This window comes from Myripristis murdjan, chromosome 22 (genome assembly GCF_902150065.1).
Source record: "Myripristis murdjan chromosome 22, fMyrMur1.1, whole genome shotgun sequence".
NCBI classification, from domain to species: Eukaryota; Metazoa; Chordata; class Actinopteri; order Holocentriformes; family Holocentridae; genus Myripristis; species Myripristis murdjan.
This window is the reverse complement of record NC_044001.1, coordinates 31,044,231-31,063,748: the sequence shown is the minus strand read 5'-3', so window position 1 is coordinate 31,063,748 and position 19,518 is coordinate 31,044,231. Positions and strand designations below refer to the sequence as shown.

The 19,518-nt window shown below is 41.8% G+C and overlaps 1 protein-coding gene across 1 annotated transcript in view; it reads right to left on the bottom strand.

Moving 5' to 3' along the window:
• Positions 1-16,385, bottom strand: part of rin3 (Ras and Rab interactor 3) — a 34,886-nt gene extending 18,501 nt beyond the window's left edge. The window contains exons 1-6 of the mRNA XM_030081786.1: positions 16,227-16,385; positions 8,669-9,269; positions 8,075-8,186; positions 7,750-7,822; positions 7,410-7,498; positions 5,520-6,612 (exon numbers count right to left, since the gene is read on the bottom strand). Coding sequence (XP_029937646.1) covers positions 5,520-6,612; positions 7,410-7,498; positions 7,750-7,822; positions 8,075-8,186; positions 8,669-9,269; positions 16,227-16,261 — 2,003 coding nt within the window. The 5' untranslated portion in view covers positions 16,262-16,385. The remainder of the gene's footprint in view (positions 1-5,519; positions 6,613-7,409; positions 7,499-7,749; positions 7,823-8,074; positions 8,187-8,668; positions 9,270-16,226) is intronic.
• Positions 16,386-19,518: the final 3,133 nt, after the last annotated feature.

The window sequence follows — 19,518 nt, the reverse complement described above, 5'->3', positions numbered from 1 at the left end:
TCAACACACAGTCAGCCTGTCATCTCTCACCACCTCAATCACCTTCCTGAAGTCAGCCTGGAAACAGTTCAGAACATCATCAGGAAGATGAAATCCTCCACATGGACCCTCATCACCTTTGAATCCCACATAAATCATCTCATAAATCATCATTTCTTTCCACCATCTCTGCAACATCGCTAAGCTCCGCCCCACTCTTACCCTCCCAAATGCCGAAAAACTGGTCCATGCCTTTGTCTCCTCGAGACTGGACTACTGTAATGCACTTCTCATCGGGATCCCTAGCAAGAGTCTCCAGAGGCTTCAATACATCCAAAACTCTGCAGCTAGGATCCTGATGAGAGTGCGGAAATATGAACATACATATCACACCCATCCTTCAGACATTACTCAGGATATGATGGCAATGTCTGAATGAAAAGTAACATCTTTGTCAGGCTTTGGAATGCACTTTAGCCACATATCTGGCTCCAAATGGCAGGACTGCTCTGTCTTTGTTTTTCCAGCTAAGACTGCACAGATTTGAAGGACCTCAGGTCTCTGAAATGGTGGTTCAGTGAAGTTCTGCTCTGCAGTTGTGGGTCAGTGAGACTGTCCTCCAGAAAAGAACAACCCCATATGGTGTTTGTACAGCAGCTTATAATGGCATAGAATTATGTTTTAAAGTTATGCAACCTCTAGCAGTCCTGTAAATAATGGCACTCTGGTATAGTGTTAAACCTGACCTTTTCCTAATCTTAACTATTATGACATACTTTTCCATAACCTTAACAATAACCTTTTCCTAACCGTAACCTTAAGTAGTTATAGTGGCTAGCGCGCTAACTAGTGGACTAATGTTCATTAGCAAATGTTAGCTTGCTAGTGCTCAGGAAACAGTCCTTTGGTTTGTATTAGAGACATCCCTGTTGGTATTAGAGGGTTGGAACAAGTGATCCATGTGGTTGTATGGGTTGGAGGACTTGTTGGGATTGGCCTAGTGGCCTAGAGGTTAAAGAAGTGTGTGAAGATTTGTGCCTGCAGCACCAATGGATCCCCAAATGTGGACTAGGGAAGTGACTGGAGAACTCTACAAAAAAAAGCATGGGAGGGACCAAGATCAGTTGTGACAAATGAAATGAAAAGTGAAAACTCCATACAAATGTAAGAAAAATGTAACCTCCTCTTTTCATTAGCCAACTAAGTGTTAACTTGTGAAACTATGAGTCAAATCTTAAATTAAAAAATTGAATTAAAAGCTTTGTTTTGAATGTCAGCATACTTTCTGGCGGAGTAATGTTTAACTAATAATGAGTGACAGTTATTTAATCTCATGAGGCTACACTAGTGGCACTAGCTAGCTAGAAGGTCTAGCCTTCACCTTGGCAGACCACATCCTTTGAAGGAGGCACCCGCTTCATTGGGACATAGCTATAGAGTCAACTATCTTTTAGGGCTTTCCACTGATCGGCTATATCGGATCGGCCGATATTTTGCATTTTATGCAATGTGTGTGATTGGCTGTAATCTTAATTCGCCGATCCAATCAATGACGTCACTGTCGTGTTGAAACTTTTTGCAGATGCTCCCGTTGCATTGTTTTATCATCTGTCTCATTTACTCGGAAGAAGTTCCACACCACCGCCATGTTAGTTTTGAGCCCTGTCACTATGTGATGGACAATAAAGTTTTTTGAATCTTGAATCATTCGCTGTCAGATTCAAACAAACATGTCAGTGGTGTGGGACTTCTTCAAAGTGTCTGAGAAAGATAAAACTCAAGCTCAGTAAACGGTACATAAGTATATACAGTAAGTAAACAAGTTATTTAAATAGACATATTGCAAGCGAGCTTGCCCCCGGTATGTAGGGGAGAGTGGGGTAATTTGTGCCAAGGGGCAAGTAGTGCCACCCCTGTTATCTAGAAAACTATAGAAGAAGTTGGTCATGTGACCACATATTTTTGAAGAGGCATCCATTTCACTCATCTTATAAAGAAGGGAGACACATGGCTTGAGAGGTAAGCACATTTAAGTTCAAAAAACATTTTTTTGCCCTCCAAAGTAAAATTTCTATGATCAAGGTTTTTTGATTGCTGTGTTTGAACAATTATAGAAAACTTTGAAAACAGTTTACACAGGTTTTAGTACTTTAGTAAGCTACACCATGAGTCTATACAGTTAGCATGATGTTAGCTCAAAACAGCTGGGGGATGCATTTTTTTCAAAATGGTGGGCTTGGGGTAATTTGTGCCAAAGGGCCTTGGGGTAATTTGTGCCAGTGGCACAACTTGTGATTATATACTATATATTACTTTCTTGTATTTTATTGTTATTGTACATTGTCTTCTTACCTTTGATCACTAAAACTATTCAGATTCAGATGAAGATGATTTGCAGGTGCTCATTTTGGAAGTTTTATTTTGTTCTGGGTATGTGTTCATGTGGCGCTAGGCCTTGTTATAGAAAAGTGGCCTGTGATCTTGTTAAAATAATAAATAAATGTTAAATAAATAATTTTGTATTGAATTTGTTTTGCTTTTATATAGCATTATCATTTGTGAGATTAAAATGATCTGTTTTACTTCAGTTATCAATGGCACAATTTACCCCAGTGTATTCTCTCTAATGGCACAATTTACCCCGCACCGGGGGCAAGTTGTGCCACAAAACCACTTTTTTTTCGAAAGCTACACTATATTACCAAAAGTATTCGCTCACCCATTCAAATGATCAGAATCAGGTGTCCTAATCACTTGGCCTGGCCACAGGTGTATAAAATCAAGCACTCAGGCATGCAGACTGTGAAACAAGACATTTGTGAAAGAATGGGCCGCTCTCAGGAGCTCAGTGAATTCCAGCGTGGAACTGTCATAGGATGCCACCTGTGCAACAAATCCAGTCGTGAAATTTCCTCGCTCCTAAATATTCCACAGTCAACTGTCAGCTCTATTATAACAAAATGGAAGCGTTTGGGAACAACAGCAACTCAGCCACAAAGTGGTAGGCCACGTAAAGTGACGGAGAGGGGTCAGCGGATGCTGAAGCGCATAGTGCAAAGAGGTCGCCGACTTTCTGCACAGTCAATTGCTACAGAGCTACAAACTTCATGTGACCTTCAGATTAGCCCAAGTACAGTACGCAGAGAGCTTCATGGAATGGGTTTCCATGGCCGAGCAGCTGCAGCCAAGCCACACATCACCAAGTGCAATGCAAAGCGTCGGATGCAATGGTGTAAAGCACGCCGCCACTGGCCTCTAGAGCAGTGGAGACGCGTTCTCTGGAGTGATGAATCACGCTTTTCCATCTGGCAATCTGATGGACGAGTGGAGGTTGCCAGGAGAACGGTACATTTCAGACTGCATTGTGCCGACTGTGAAATTTGGTGGAGGAGGAATTATGGTGTGGGGTTGTTTTTCAGGAGCTGGCTTGGCCCCTTAGTTCCAGTGAAAGGAACTTTGAATGCTTCAGGATACCAAAACATTTTGGACAATTCCATGCTCCCAACCTTGTGGGAACAGTTTGGAGCGGGCCCCTTCCTCTTCCAACATGACTGTGCACCAGTGCACAAAGCAAGGTCCATAAAGACATGGATGACAGAGTCTGGTGTGGATGAACTTGACTGGCCTGCACAGAGTCCTGACCTGAACCCGATAGAACACCTTTGGGATGAATTAGAGCGGAGACTGAGAGCCAGGCCTTCTCGACCAACATCAGTGTGACCTCACCAATGCGCTTTTGGAAGAATGGTCAAAAATTCCTATAAACACTCTCCTCAACCTTGTGGACAGTCTTCCCAGAAGAGTTGAAGCTGTAATAGCTGCAAAAGGTGGACCGACATCATATTGAACTCTATGGGTTAGGAATGGGATGGCACTTCAGTTCATAGTATGAGTAAAGGCAGGTGAGCGAATACTTTTGGTAATATAGTGTATATTTCTCAAACAGTTTATATAAGATCCAAAGTGATTGTTCCCAGGGATGCACAACATCCTAAACTATATGTGCATATTTTAGTTGGAGGCATTACTGTAATCCCCTTGCTTTAAAGGCACTTTAAGTAAAAATTGGCACTATTTACCCCACTCTCCCCTACATCATCACGTTGATATACAACAAACGCATGGCCCGACGTCATCATAAATCAGTATAGTTCAAATACATTCATCATGTCTTCCTTTTAACTAAAAGACATTTTTGTTCCTTTTAATCAGCCATGGGATGTTTATTTACCTTAACAGTTTCGGAGGTGACTTCCTCCTTCAGAAAGGTCCAACTGACAGCCGGAGCGGCACCTGGCAGATCCGGAAGACCAGACCTGACCAGGTGGCCGCGCACTGTGCGGTTCCGCGGCCGGTGCCGGCCGGCACCAGGTCTGTCGGATCTGACAGGTGCGCCGCGCACACAGACTGCCGTACTTTCATTATAAACCGACTTTTGTTTATATGCGGTTGCAGCAGCACAACAGACAACAACACAGACAACATGGTTGATTATTGATTGCGCAACGCGGCGATTCGCCGGTAATCACACTGTGCGCATTAAACGGTTTTGCGGAGGCAGGAGGAAAGTTGCACCGATTTACACCGTATTCACGTTCGCGCTGCGTGCGTGACCGTGCATGTGCTCGTGCATGAACGCTTGGGCGCGGTACAAACTTTGTAATGTGAGTAGCCTCTAACTCATTCATTTCATTGGATAATATGCCGGTGGGGTGAGTGGAAGTCCCTGATTGACCGAAAAGATTCTTCTGATTGGCTGAGCCTCTTGTAAAAGTGGCCCACTGCCTCTGCTCTGCAGGCATAACTTATCGATCACAAGTGGCTTTTCTCAGGCTCAACAGATAGATCACAGATAAAGAGAACCGTTTTTAGTCAAAAGAAAAAAAAGGCTCTTGATGAGCACTTCAGCGTGAGAAATCGGAGGTGTGGCGTGAGAGCGTGTGAAGCCAATCAAATGCGTGAGTCTCACGGCCAATGCGTGAGAGTTGGCAGCTCTGATATTGCTTCCTCATATGATCGGATCGGTGATTGGGTTTTTTAAACTCACTGATCGGTGATCGGTGATCGGTCCCAAAAATCCTGATCGTGTAAAGCGTACTATTTTTGTTTTTATTTACCATCTCTGATTTAGGGTTAAGATGTTTTATGGGTCAAATGTTGTTTTAGGGTTAACTCTCACATTAATTAAGATTCTGTTCCATTTAGGTGTAACACAGACAGGGTCCTGGTAATGTGCATGCTGGCTCACTGAAAACTGGATACACTTGCATAGAACAGAACCTTACTTAATGACATTAATAACACCTTTTACCTGATATTTCTTGTCAAAATGGCTGCTGTGAAAAAGATCTATTGATGAATCGGTGGTGTGATATCAACCTCTGACTGTGTTTATTTCTGACTGTGACAATGCTTTCTACATTTTTGTGTTCTTGAGAAGTTTCCTCTCTCCATTCAAATCCTGGATAAATAACAATAAAACAGGTTTTATATATCATCCAAACTGAGCCACTAGGCCTGGTCCAGCCTCCAAGATATACCTGTGATTTTGCTCCTGATCTTGGTTCGTCTCTCCTTCCTCCTCTGTGCTGCTGGTTGAGCACGAGTCAGGGTCAGTCCCATCCACAGCACCCCCCTGTGGCGAATACAGGGACATGTCTGGCCGCCGTGCCGGGGAGGGACGGACCACTCTCACGCCAGCACTCTGATTGGCTGATCCTGTGAGGTTGGGCATGGATGGTGTGTTATGCTCGTAAGGTTGCCTTCTCCTCGGGGGAGGGACTGGACGAGAGGGCTTCTTTAATAATGGTTGGCAGTCATAGCTGGATTTCTGTTTTTCCTCCACTCCTTCTTTATCTGTTTTCACCTGTCTCTCTTCCCTTGCCTCATCTCTCTCCGTCACCCCCTCATCGTCTTTTTTCACCTCCTCCACTTGATGTTGGCTGCTGCTGCAGGAACCCCCTTGTGCAGCCACCTGCTCTGTCAAAGATGAATTAGTTCCTGTTTTCTCCTCTCCTAACTCCCCTGCTCCATCTTGCTCATTTTTCTCAGCAGGATTATGTCCCTTCTCTCTCTCCGTCATCTTCCCTCCTTCCTGATCTTTGCTTTTCCTGGATGAGGTGCGACGTAGAGGAGCAGGAGGCAGAGGGGGAGCAGTTCGACTCTGCAAGGGGACAGGAGGCCGCAGCGGAGGAGGCGATGTTGACACCGACTTCCTCTCTTCTTTCTCCCCTCCTCCTGCCCTTCCTTCCTCTTTTCTCTCAGCTGCCGGGGTGAGAGAGAAGGAGGTGTTAGCTGAAGGGGGAAGGGAGGAGAGGAGGCCCGACCCAGACCCTAAGCTCAGGCTGGGGGGTCGAGGTGGGGGTCGCTTGTATCTAGGTGACATTTCCTGGTTGGTCGTGGGTTTACTCTGATCTCTGACCTCCGGCTTCTTTTTAGCAGTTTCTCCATTCTGCAGGGAGGAGCTGACGTTCTGAGAGGTTGTATTTTCCAGGTTGGAGTCAGGGTCCTTGGCGTTTTCCTCCACAGCAACTGGGTTGATGTACCAGTGCAGACTGGGCTGACTGCCGTGGTTCTTATCCAAAACCATGTCCTGGTTTTCTGCCTGCTGGTTCAAATCAGACGTCCAGAAATCTGCAAAACATACAGTCCAGGCTAAGAACGTTGTTTTGTAATTATTTAACAGATTATTCTTTTGCTTTGGTTTTTTTTCATATTGTTTTCTTACTTTATTTCCTCCATGTATTTTTTTTTAAATGTCAGATCATATTCACTTGGCTTGTTTTGGACCATTTAGTGGCTTGACGTGTCCCTAGGCTGTTACCCTAACTTAACAGAAAAACAAAATATGTAAAATACATAAGATAGGATTATAGTATGCAATTTTTTTTTACAATGCATGTGTGCACATCATGGCACTTCATTCTGTACATATCCAGGGCCTTTTCTACCCTTGTTAATGTGATATGATTCATACTTTGCATGCCTGTGTGTATATATACTGTAAATTTCCATATTTCCTTCCTTTATGTCTCTTCATATGTTTAGAAATATTGAAATTTTTATGTTATTTTCATCCTCCATGCATTTTCATACTTTCTATACTTCTTTCCAAAATAAAAGTTACACTCCCACACACCATCTGTAGTATTACATTTTATTTCAGCAACATTCTGATGCATTTCCTGGGCATTTTCATTTTCATTTTTTTTTTTTTTTATTCTAGTATGTTTTATTTGTGTACTTGTTATTTCTGAGCATGCATGCTGTGTATCACATGTTTTCACACCTTTCAATCATGTATTTCTACTAAATATCCAATTTCTTTGTTGCTGAGGCCACCCAATTCCCTCATGTTGATCATTAAAGTTTGATCTCATCCACTCATCTCATCCAAATCTAACAAACACAGTATATTTAGTTTTATTTACCTGCTCCCATGGCAGAGATGGCCTCCAGCTCCTCCTTAGCTGCCATGCTGATGACCCTGGGTAACCTCAGTGGGACAGCCAGGACATCCCTGATTGGTGGATTTGGGAATAAAAACCCCAGCAATGTGAGTTCAAAAGCATGACATAAACAGAGATCACACATTCCTACCTACTGTTTAATGTGGATATTAATGTGGATATGTATGCTTGTATGTACAAGTGTGGATATGTACTTTTCTGAGCTGTATGTGTACTTACATGTATATTATTTGTTTATATGCATGTTATTATTTCTGTGTGTGTGTGTGTGTGTGTGTGTGTGTGTGTGTGTCCAGATTACCTGCTGATACAGTAGAAAGACACCAGTTTGAAGATGTCATCGAAAACCAGAGAGGAACCTTCTAAGTGGAGAACTGAGAAAGAAAAGATTTATTTAGAACAGTTCTCACATATGCATCACTAACTGCTCTGCCATTTTATCAATGCTGAGAAATAATATTAAAATCACATTTTTTATATATGTGTAGACACACACACACACACACACGCACGTACACACACACGCACGTACACACACACACACACACACACACACACACACATATGTACTATATGTACTAGCTGTATCTGTTCAACTACTTTGACCATTTTTAGTAAGTCCATACATGTCTTGTGTTGTTTGACCATCAGGTTGTGGACGAGTGGCGCCCCCTGTCCATCAGGTAGGCGTATTGACAACATCAAACCCTGGTCCTCTGTCCTCTGAACCAAGAACGCCTGAAAATGTCGCCATCAGCGGTTTCAGTATTGAGGTCAGAACACAAACCCATGTAACATATCAGGTTTTAAACACATTGCAACACATGACACAACACAAACGTCTGAATATAGGTGTTCTTCCCGTTGTAAACTGAATTTGAAGCTCCTTTTACAGCCATGTCCTATAAATAAATCCGAACTCATTTTCTAACTGTAGGTTGAGCGTAAACAATAACAGCAACATCATCTGACTAGGGGTTGTTATTACACTTTGACCAGTATGGGCTTTAAGAGGTCATAATGGTTTGCCAATAGTTTGTGCCAAATTCAATATCTTTACCATTTTACATTTTCAGAAAGACACTAATTAATACTTATTTCCAGTGCTGTCTTCTATAAATTCCTCGAAATAATTCTGTGAACTTAAAGATGTATGCCAGGCTGAAAAGATGTAAGTGTGTGTGTGTGTGTGTGTGTGTGTGTGTGTGCGTGTGTCTCACCCCAGCTGCCTGTCTCTCCATTATACTCGTGGCTTTGTCGGGGCTGAGTCCTTTGGGCTGCCATACTGAAACACTGCCAAGCAGCTGATCTATAGGTCTTAGGACTGGGGCAGATGGAGAGGATGGAGGGGAGAGAGGAGGAGGAGGAGCAGGAGAATGTAGAGGAGAGGAGGAGGGAGTGAGCGATAGAGGGGGAGGAAGAGGAGGAGGAGGGAGAGGGGGTGATGGAGTCAAATCAGAGGAGACTGGGGGGGGAGTCGAGACGGATGGGCAAAAAGAAAGCAGAGGCGAGGGTGCAGGGGAGACAGGAGTTGGGGAGAGAGGAGGAGGGAGGGATGGAGAAGGAGGGTTGAAGGAAGGAGGAGGAGGAAGAGAGGGCTTGGAGGCAGATGGAGGGAGAGGAGGAGGTAGGGATGGAGGGGAGGATGGGGTAACAGGAGGACGAGAGGGCAGCTGGGAGGGCTTGGCCATGGGAGGTGGGGGTTTGGGTCGGCATGGCCTGGGAGGAGGCAGGGCAGAGGAGAGTACAGAAGGCGGAGGGATAGAGGAGGGAGGAGGGGTGGTGGGAGTGTCGAGCGCTCCTGTCAGCGCGTTCGTTTGGCTGTAAATGAAGAAAAGTTAATATGTTGGTTAAAAGAAAAAACTGTTTTGTCACAGATATTGCAGACAGGATGTTATTTCAATGGTGCTAAAACATTCTGCAGGTACCCCTTGTTACTTAATCGGATTCTCTTTTGGAATAAAGAAAATATCAATACACTTGAGTATCACAATATTATATTTTGTGATTCTGTATTAATTCTGAAAACACTGCAAGGATTTGTGGCAGATAGTTGTTCATTTTGTGTTGTTGTTTAAAACCTGACTGCTGAAGTGCTGAAATCTGTCTTCAGCTGTTTGGCTCTTCCACTCTTCCACTATATTGCATTCAGTATCGCACTATATCGCAATTTATTGACTGGTAACCCCTGTTTCGTTATACATGTCATAATGCCAGATTCTTGCCAATACACAACCCTCGTGGAAAATGAGCTCATCAGAAAACAAGCCAATCAGAACTGGCCCCAGCTGTTTCGTCAGAACTCAAAAATCAACCATCATCTCCTGTCGTCATCTGTCTCTGATTTGATTTTCAAGATATCCAGATTATAATACCAATCATCAATGAGAGAAATTTTCTCAAAGCCTTCAAAATAATTTCTAACCTTTGGAGGTTTGTGCGTGAAAAAGTAAAAATTTGTGCTTATGTGGTATAATCTGAAAGTGATACGTGTAATTTTAAAAATCACATTGCTAACGGTTAAGTGGTTAGCCACCCATCACAGCCTGTCACACACAGGGCATATGAAGCAGCACTTAGATCAGGGGTGTCAAACTCGTGCCATGGAGGGCCGAGAGGCTGCAGGTTTTCATTCCAACCAACAACTCCACCAGGTGATTAGTCCCGCCTCTCTGTTCGGAGGTAGGGTGATCAGTGAAATCACCTGGTCCTCTCTGAATAGACAAGCTAAGCCAGTGTGCTGCTGTTAGCCAGTGAAAATAGAGCGGAGTGGCAACTCTTCGCTTTGTTACACAATCTATGTCAGTGACCATTTTTAGTAAGTCCATACATGTCTTGTCAAAAAAAACACACTCATCGGATCTGCACGATTCACACAAGTCACCCAAATGGCCACGAAAAAAGCGAGTTGCACTTTTCGGTTTTGCATCTCTGCATTTGGATGATTCGCTCTCTAACTCCCTAATTTTTCTCTCTCTTACCTTCTCAGCCCCACCCTTTTCTTTCCTTTTTTTAGGATTAGCAACACGAGTGGTGTCCATGGTCTCTCTCTAGTCATCTCAACTTGCACACACTACCACGAGCATAGATATCTACGAGTATCTTTGACACGGCTGAGTGGCGAGTAAGCCTGCGCATCTAAGGGCCTACCAGCGCATTGTTGCCACCTATCGGTCTGGACATGGAACAACAGTAGATTACAAGCAAAAAGGGGAGGGAAAAAAAAAAAAAAAAAAAAGACCAGCCGGCCGGCTGGCCGCCGGTCAACTGGCAGCACCGGCCGTTCTGGTATTCTCCAGAACGTCCAGATGGCCAGTCCGCCCCTGGGTGTTGGTGAATATGCATCTTTAGCATACAGCAGATCAATAGTTCCGTTCTTCCTAGTTGGACAGTCCATAAACTGATGCAGAGCAGAGGGCGTGGAGTCTAAGGTTACATCATTAAAATCCCCAGAGGTGACAATATATGCATCTGGATGCTGGGTTTGTAACCTTGCAATGGTGGTGTGTACAGCCTCACACGCTGTCTCTGCATCGGCCTTCGGGGGGATGTAAACGCAGATAGCGATGACATGTGTAAACTCCCTCAGCAGGTAGTAGGGTCTTAGGCAAACAGCTAGCAGCTCAATATCACGGCAGCAAATCATTGCTTTCACAGTCACATGCCCTGGGTTACACCATCTGTTATTGATGTAAAGTATGAGACCCAAACCTTTACTTTGTCCACATGCTTTGGTGTCTCTGTCGGCTCTCACTGCGATGAAACTTGGTAGATCCACACTAGCATCAGGTGTGTAGCTGGTTAGCCATGTCTCTGTGAGGATGATAAGGCTGCTCTCCTGGTTGCTCCGCTAGTTTTTCATTAGCGCCGTCAACTCGTCCATCATGTTAGCTGGCGAATTTACATTCCCCATCATAATCAAGGGGGGAACGGCCGGCTTGTACCGTCGTCGTCCGTGTGCTCTGTCCTTTAGTTTAGCCTTGAACTTAGCCCCAATTCGGCACCCTCGGTACTTCCGCATTAACTCTCGGGGGATGAGATGGCGTCTGCGGGCATGCCCTCTTTTTGTCAGTGCTAGCAGAATCTCCCTCAAGTAGAGGAGTCTTTCGACAATATTGTCACTATCTTGCGGTAACTGAACGATACTTGTGCCAAAAGCACTCATGTTATACAAACAACAACACTTACACGACTCATACACACACACGGGAGCAGCGGACAGGCAGCCCTCACGTGAAGACGCCATAGAAGAGAAGATGGATGGATGGGAATAAGATAAGGACTATACTGGATCAATACTGGATCATTTGTTTAGAGCTTGTTGAGAGTTTGTTTAATGTGCACCCCCCCCCCCCCCCCCCCAATGCAGTTGAGATGGAAATAATCCATATTTGGGCAACAGTTTGCACTCCTTGTTGCGTGTGACTTGTGAGGCCTATGTCAGGTTGTAATTGTAATTAACAATCAGCAGCCAGTTGCTCCTTAATATTGAATGAATGTCTCAAAAACAGTTTGTAAGGTTCTAGGTGCAAGAGGAGCCCTGGAAAATAATAATATTAAATTCTACTAAAGGTTAAGGGAGGCCAAATAGCTAACACTGTTCAGTCCAGCTTTCTCTGGAGGAAGCATTCATTCACTACTGTTTAGAAATCAGTTTGGGTTTAACTCTTCAGTTTAGATTGAGCACTTCCTCTGTGTAGAGAGGATTTCCTGCCAGTGACCAGCATGCCAGCAGCTGAATTTAATTCAACCAAACGAGACGCTCCTCTCTCTTGTGGCACCACTTTGTGATTTTGGATTTTCCCTTAAAGCAGCTCAAGAAATTGTTTCCTGGATGTTTCCTGCTTTCTTTCAGTAGAGAAACTTTGGCTGATAGGAAGGTGCTGATCCTCAAGACTTTTATATTTAAAATGTGTTGACCATCTCCTAAAGAACACTTGCCAAAGATCACCTGTCAGTTAAATAGTGTGACCAGTGCTGTTCACCCATGGTGGCTATTGCTGTTCATGCTAACTACCCATTTCTTCTTTTTATTACAGACTAGAAATATAAGAAATATTGCTTTCTGTGCACCAGATGATGCACCAGATATCATGGATATCAGAAGTCAGGCGTAACATTGACTACAAACCTTTGCCCACACATGGTTTTCTGGATCCAGCAACAGATTAAAAACTTAGATTTTTTTTTTAATGTTTCTCGCTTAATTGGGACTGGATCTACTGAATTTTGAAGCCAATTTCCAACCCAAATTATTATTTTGCTTACAAATTTTGCTAAATGTATGACTAGAATCATTAGGCCCGTTTCCACCAGAATGTTCCTGGTAGTATTTGGGGGGCAGGAGCTGCTACAGGAACGTCCTCTCGCTCGTCCCTCTCAACTGCCGTGTCTCCACTGAGAGGGCCGAGTAGGAGGAAGGTTCCTGTAAAGTTACCGGGCGGTTGCGCAACCATGACCGGGGCATCAAAATACATGTTGTTAAAAAAGCCTGTTGTTAGCGTTAGCTAACGTCTGCTAAAGCTAACGTTAGTGCCCCTAAAAATGCCGGTTAAAAAGTGTGTTGTTAGCGTTAGCTAACGTCCGCTAAAGCTAACGTCTGCATTCAAAGATGGCAACAAAAGAATTAAGAGAAGGAGAATCAGGACAACTCTGCTTGTATGCAACTGGTCAACATGGGTGTCTAACCACTTAGCCATTAGCAAGGTGTGTTTTAAAACTGCAACAGTTGTATTCAGGTTCTAAAAAATGCAGGACATTTTCTTCTCTTCATATGCAAACAAATGTCCAAATGTCATAAATTACTTTGAAGGAATTAGAAAACCTGATTCATTTTTTCCACAGATGATCAATTTTGCATCCAGGAATGCTAACAAATGCTGACACAACTTTTAAGATCTATTGGTTTCACATTAAGGAGTCTCAGAAAATGTGATCTGTATTCTTCTAAGTTACTGACATCCATTTATTCTAATTCTGCGGCAGTTCATTTATGCTGCTGCAAGACTTCTCTGACTCACTTTAATTTTGCCTCAGTTGGCACAAAATACAGCTGCCAGGCTAACCAGAATTAAGCAGCGTGACCACATCACTCTAATTTTAGCTTCATTATAGCAGCTTCCGGGGCAGTTCAGACTTGTTTACAGTATCTGATTTTCATAACAATGCATGGTCTGCCACCAGATTATATTTAAGATCTTTTCAGGTTCCTCCCTTCTGGAGGAGCAGACAGAAATTTGAATTTGCTGGCTGTTAATATGAATTTGTGCAACATAAATGTTGTATTGTCCCTTTCATATTGAAATTGGTATATAGACTAGAATAGAATAGAATAGAATAGAACAGAGTCGAAAAACTATCAAGTGTAAATTTGTTTTCTCATTTTTCCACTGACACGTTTTGTTTTGTTAGAGTTTCAGAGGTTTGAGGCTTAATGTCTTTAAATGAAGTGTCACTATCATTCTTTGTCTTGTACTGTTTGATTTGCTAGTTTACCATAGAGCACATTGTGGTTTTGCTTTGAAAGACACCCCACCAAAAGAATTTTTATTCTTTTTTTTGAGTTAGTCTTTGATTTCTCTTTTTCTCTGACCTGGCTCCTTGTCCCCTTTTCAAGAGATAGCTGTGACAACTGCAAACTTCTCTCTCATAAGTTTTTATTATTATAAATTTGTTTTTATTTTCTGCAGTGTTATCCACTTTGTTACTTTATATTTACCAGCAAATGCCAAGCAGACAGTTTGCAGGGTGTAATCAAACTTGTTTTGCATTGTAACCACAATGATGTAAGACTCTGCACTACATTGCTGTGTTTTTTGTCATATTTGCATCTGAACCATCAATCTGCATACAAATAGCACAACATTTTGAATTTGAAATGTGCAGTGCATACACAGAAGTCCAATTTTACATGCGGATTATACACCAGTCATTGCACAGAGGTTAATGGTAACTTCTGTACACAGCATATGTACAACATTTGCACATGCACAGAGATTACGTAAAGTGCACACATTTGTGGACATTAGCTCATTAGCTCAGCAGCTAACATAAGCCATCAAAACTACTAGGTTAGGTTTAGGAAAAGGTTATGGTTAGGAAAATGTGATGGGGGTTAGGGTTTAGGGTTAGGGTTATTTGGTTAAGGTTACAAAGTCTTATCTAGCAAGCTAACATTAGCATGCTAAAAAAAAAAAAAAAAAAAAAAAGCACTGGTAACATTAGCTAACATAAAAAACAAACACCGGTCTCAGTTGAAGGGGAAATCGAACCCAGGATGATTGAACCTTTGAATCGAACCTTCCTAACAAGTACTCAGAGACACTAGTGTGAAAGGTATGTGGTGAATGTAGAGTAAATGTTGAATTATAAAAAGAGGAAACAGAGAGAAAGCCATTGGTGTAATCTCTTTGTACTCTACATGACCCACTAATCAAAAGTGTGACTAAGTGTTGGCCACATTCAGATTTTCATTAAATGATCAAAATATCTGATCTGGGATGTTTAAGAAAATATTGAAAACAAACAAACAAACAAACAAAAAAAAAACTCTTGAACTGAGATGTTTTCATATATTTGAACAACAAATAACTGACAGTGGTAAAAACTTTTATGTTAAAATCTTTGTGTTTTTTAAGCCACATAGAATGCAGCCTGGAGCTGAAGCCACTCTGCCGTGAGTGAAAAAAATTCATGCAGAGCAGAGTGAACCACATGACAGATTCCAAGAGTCCTGTGGGTGCCAAGCATACCATGTTAATTCTTAGAAACAGGGTAAAATGACTTAGCATTACAGACTAAGTTCTCAGTAATATACTCAAAACAGACATGCTGGAGCACATTTAAAAATATATATTATTATCTTTACCTGCAGATAGAGAAATCAAGCTTTTGTTTTCTGCATTGTTATAAAGAATCATTAGAAAACACTTGACACTTCTATGATCCCAAAAAGGTTTTTTTTTCATGACTTAAGCTGCTGTTTGCACAGGACAACTCCACCTCTTTTGACCTAACATAACTTTGTGAATTTCCTTCGGGATGAATAAAGTATCTATCTATCTATCTATCTATCTATCTATCTATCTATCTATCTATCTTTAGGAAAACTGCAGCCTCGTGAAAGTGCAACATAATAGTGACATGAATGAATTGCCAACAAATTTCTTGGTTCTGCTTCATATTTATTAACAGTCCTTCAGGGAGTACATGGAACTAGTTTGATTTAAGAGTTAACCAACAAAATCTTTGAGAAAACTTTCAAACTGAACCTAAGTTATTTTATTTTATGAAATATTGCACTATGGATTCAGTGTCACCAGCCTCAACACTATTCCTGCAGAAATGTAAGAATGTCTTTCATAATAAATAATAAACACATCCTGATGTGAATGATCTTAAACCACCTTTTTGTCTTCAGAGCAGATGTTGTGCAGTAGAGGAAGTAGTAATGACCAGAGCCAGTTATTATCAGTCTTAATCCAATCAAAAATTTGAGTTGGAGAGCTTGAAGTCACATCCCTTCAGATATTCATGTTTAAGTTGACACCCATGATAGGGCATGTTTAGTGCAGGAAGACTTGCTGCACATTGACCTACATTAGCTGGACAGTGAGTCATCACATCTGTTTTTTCCTGCTTGGTTTTCTGACTTTCGACTCCAGAGTCCCCAACGTCCTCGCTCCCTCCCATCAACAGTTACTGCTTCTTTAAAAATACAATTTGTACGTGTTATTTTACCCTCCTCCCCGTACCTCCATTTATCCCAGTAAAACTCACCGTGTGTCCTGGGAAACAACGCTGGCTTCCATCATATTTCCACAGTTTGAAACTTTGGCTGCTCTCTGCCTTCTCTCTCTCTTGCTACTCCATCTAAAACCCCGCCTTCTCTCCGCTGCTTTTCCTCTTTCTGCTGCTCAGAGCAGGGCTGAATAAGGAAAAACTGAAGGGTAAAGGAAAGTATGTTTTGCTCTGTCAGTGTCAGCCCTCCCTCTGCTCTGCCTTAACTTCCTGAACTGAGAGTCAGGCAGGAAGAGGCCAACCACTCTGGTCAAACTCCCCCATACTATTTCTCTCTTTTTTGTTGTTTTTATCACACTCTCCTATACTTTATTTTCTCATGTACACACACATATAGTCTGTAATGAATAAGCCTGGTTCCTCTGTCCCTTATTTTAATGGTTAACGGTACAGGATTAAATCAGTGTTACACTGCAATATTTGAATGTGTGCATATGCATAAGTAAACTCAAATATGTGCATGCTTACAAAAAGATTAGATCAAATCTTTGAGTGCATATTGCTTCCTGTTGAAATTTTTGAAATGTGCGCACTATATTTCAACTTTAAGCCACATATCCTCATGCACACAATGCAGTTCTTTTCTCATAAATACTAATACATCTGTATCCAAAGGTATTTTTATGCAAACGTTTGAACTCTTTAAGTCACATTTTGTTTGACTTTCACACATTCAAACAGCTACAACTGTTGTTCTCAAAATGTTTTTCAGACTATTTGTCTGCCAGCCCTTGAAAAAAGTTGTTTTTATTGATTTATTCCCCGTATGCTCTATTTTAAATATTCAGCAGATGCAGTTTCACTCCCCTCCTCCTCTCTTTCATTCTCCCCTCCCCTCTGCCCTAAAGATTTCCAGATGCCTTCCGTCTCACACTCTGGAATGTACAACTGCATGCTTCCTGCTCCACTTTTCTTTCTCCCCCTCCATTGTCCCTCTTCTCCTCTCATTCAGCCTCACCGATTTTACACTTCTTCCCTCACTTGCTCTCATGTGCTCCTCTATCCTTGGTGTTAACATTTTTGCATCTCCTCTTTCTTTTTATATGTCAGTTCTACGCTGGCCTTCATTAATAGTCACTTATCACCACCTTTCATAGGTTAAAGATTGCTCCCTGATCACAGCTGGTGAACATACAATTTTTTTACATTTGTGTTTATCTGAACATGGAAATCATTTCAGTGTGGTGTGGGAGGATTTTACTCAGAGATCTATAAAACCTGCTGTGAATCCTCCCTCACCTTGCAGACCCACGTAAAGATTTTCATTAGTCTGGTTTTCAGTTTTGAGTTTAGTGTCTCATGATGGTCTAAATGCTGCTCTAAAGAAGTTTACCACCCAGATCAGGAGACAAATCTGGAAAGCAGCAATAAATACTTAAAATTTCCAAAGTAGCTTTGTTTTTTTTTTCAAAAAAAAAAAAAAAAAAAAAAGCACTAATATTGGCTTACAAAAAGCCATAACAGCTGAACCCTAATGCTGACACGTACTATAAAAATCCTCTATATGAGTCTTCAGCAAACGTCATTTCCTCTTGTTCATCTGGCTCATGTAATTCAAAAGCCGTTTTGTATTGCCCATAAAATTAAATGTAATGCTCTAAAGCAAGAGTGAAATAATTTCACTCTGTCTGACACTTCCTTTTTTAGCACTTTGGAGCCCTCAGTCCACTGTTCCCCCCAAATCCAGAGATAAGCACGTACATTAATTTAATAAACACGCATTAGTGGTCAAACTGCACAAACACATACACACCAACGCAGCAGAGCATGCTGACTATGCAGCTGCTTCCTGTGTGAGACCAGTGGCCCAGTGCCTTTTTGGCTCTGCAGATTCAGCCAGTCTTCCTGTTGAGCTGAATGTGTGAAACTGAATTGGCTGTACTTCACCACAGCAACTCCTAGATGGAGCCACAGCACAGTGCATCACAGACTATACTTAACCCTGCCCAAGAAAAGCACATCTCATAGAACACAACAAAACACAGGCGATTGTTTATTTATTATGATTAAAGGGGCACTGATTAGCATATACTATCCAGGGGTACATAATGACCATAATAAATCTGTGGACATGTTGATCAGTAGCAGTCAATACAAGGCATACAGCAACAAAGGCTAAAAAGCCTCATTCTCAAAGGGAAAATAACAAAGCATTATTCCAGTTTTTTGCATGATGATATATTACCTCTTCTCTGAATATTTCTGTTGGATCTCTGCTCTAATTAGGTCTAATTTACTTCTTTTCATTGTCATGGTTACTAATAAAGGTTGGAAAACTAACTTCCACTTTAAGAGGTTTGCACCTCCAGCTGTGTCAGCTTGGGCCAAGAGGTAGACAGTGCAGAGCCTTTAAAATATGTAGCTGTTTGGTGTTTTTTAATACATTGCTAACCAGTATTTTAGCATATATCTGCATTCTGAAATGGGGCTCTACCACTCCTTTTTTTGTTTTGGTTGAAATGGTGACTGAACATTTGGTACATGATTCATTTGCTTACCAAGACTTGGCTGCAGTATTTGACTATCTTTCAGCATTCCTTATCAATGATGACGACAAATGAGTGTGTGACACTTTGTTTTAAGAATATTGCAATTTTACAGTACTATATAACGATGATAGGCAGGACAGATGGTGAGAATAATCACATAAATTGTGTTGCTGGAACAGTTGTCTGTAAAGGAACAGTGGAAGAAGAGCTGGACCTCACATATCAGTCTAAAAGTCTGTTCAAAACACACTGTGCACAGTAGATTATGTATATCCATCTACAAATATACATCTGACATTCTGTTAGCAGTGTGGCATTCAGTGCAACTGCAGCAGCTGAGGGAAGTGTACTCAGAGCCATTGAGAGAATGAGAGCCGCAACAACTCCATTCACTCCAACAGACCATTTTTTTCACAGCAATGGCAGATCATGGAGCTCAATAGTTCCTGGAAGTTAGCAGGAAGAGCTAGCAGCGCTGTAGAGTTGCAACAGACCTGACTGTCTGTGGTGCACTTTTAAAGGGTAAGAAGTTTAAAGAATAAGATTTTATATTATCAACATATCTGAATAAAATTAACATATGTATTAAAACATGTTAATGGTTTATCCCCGACTAAATTAGTAGATTTAGGGAATGTCAATAGCTAACACATACGGCTAATAAGTTAGCAACACATTATGATAACCACAAGCAACCTATTAAGTTAGCAACACATTATGATAACCACAAGCAACCTATCTGTGTGCCAAGCTGTCCCACAGCTTGGCACACAGATACCCCT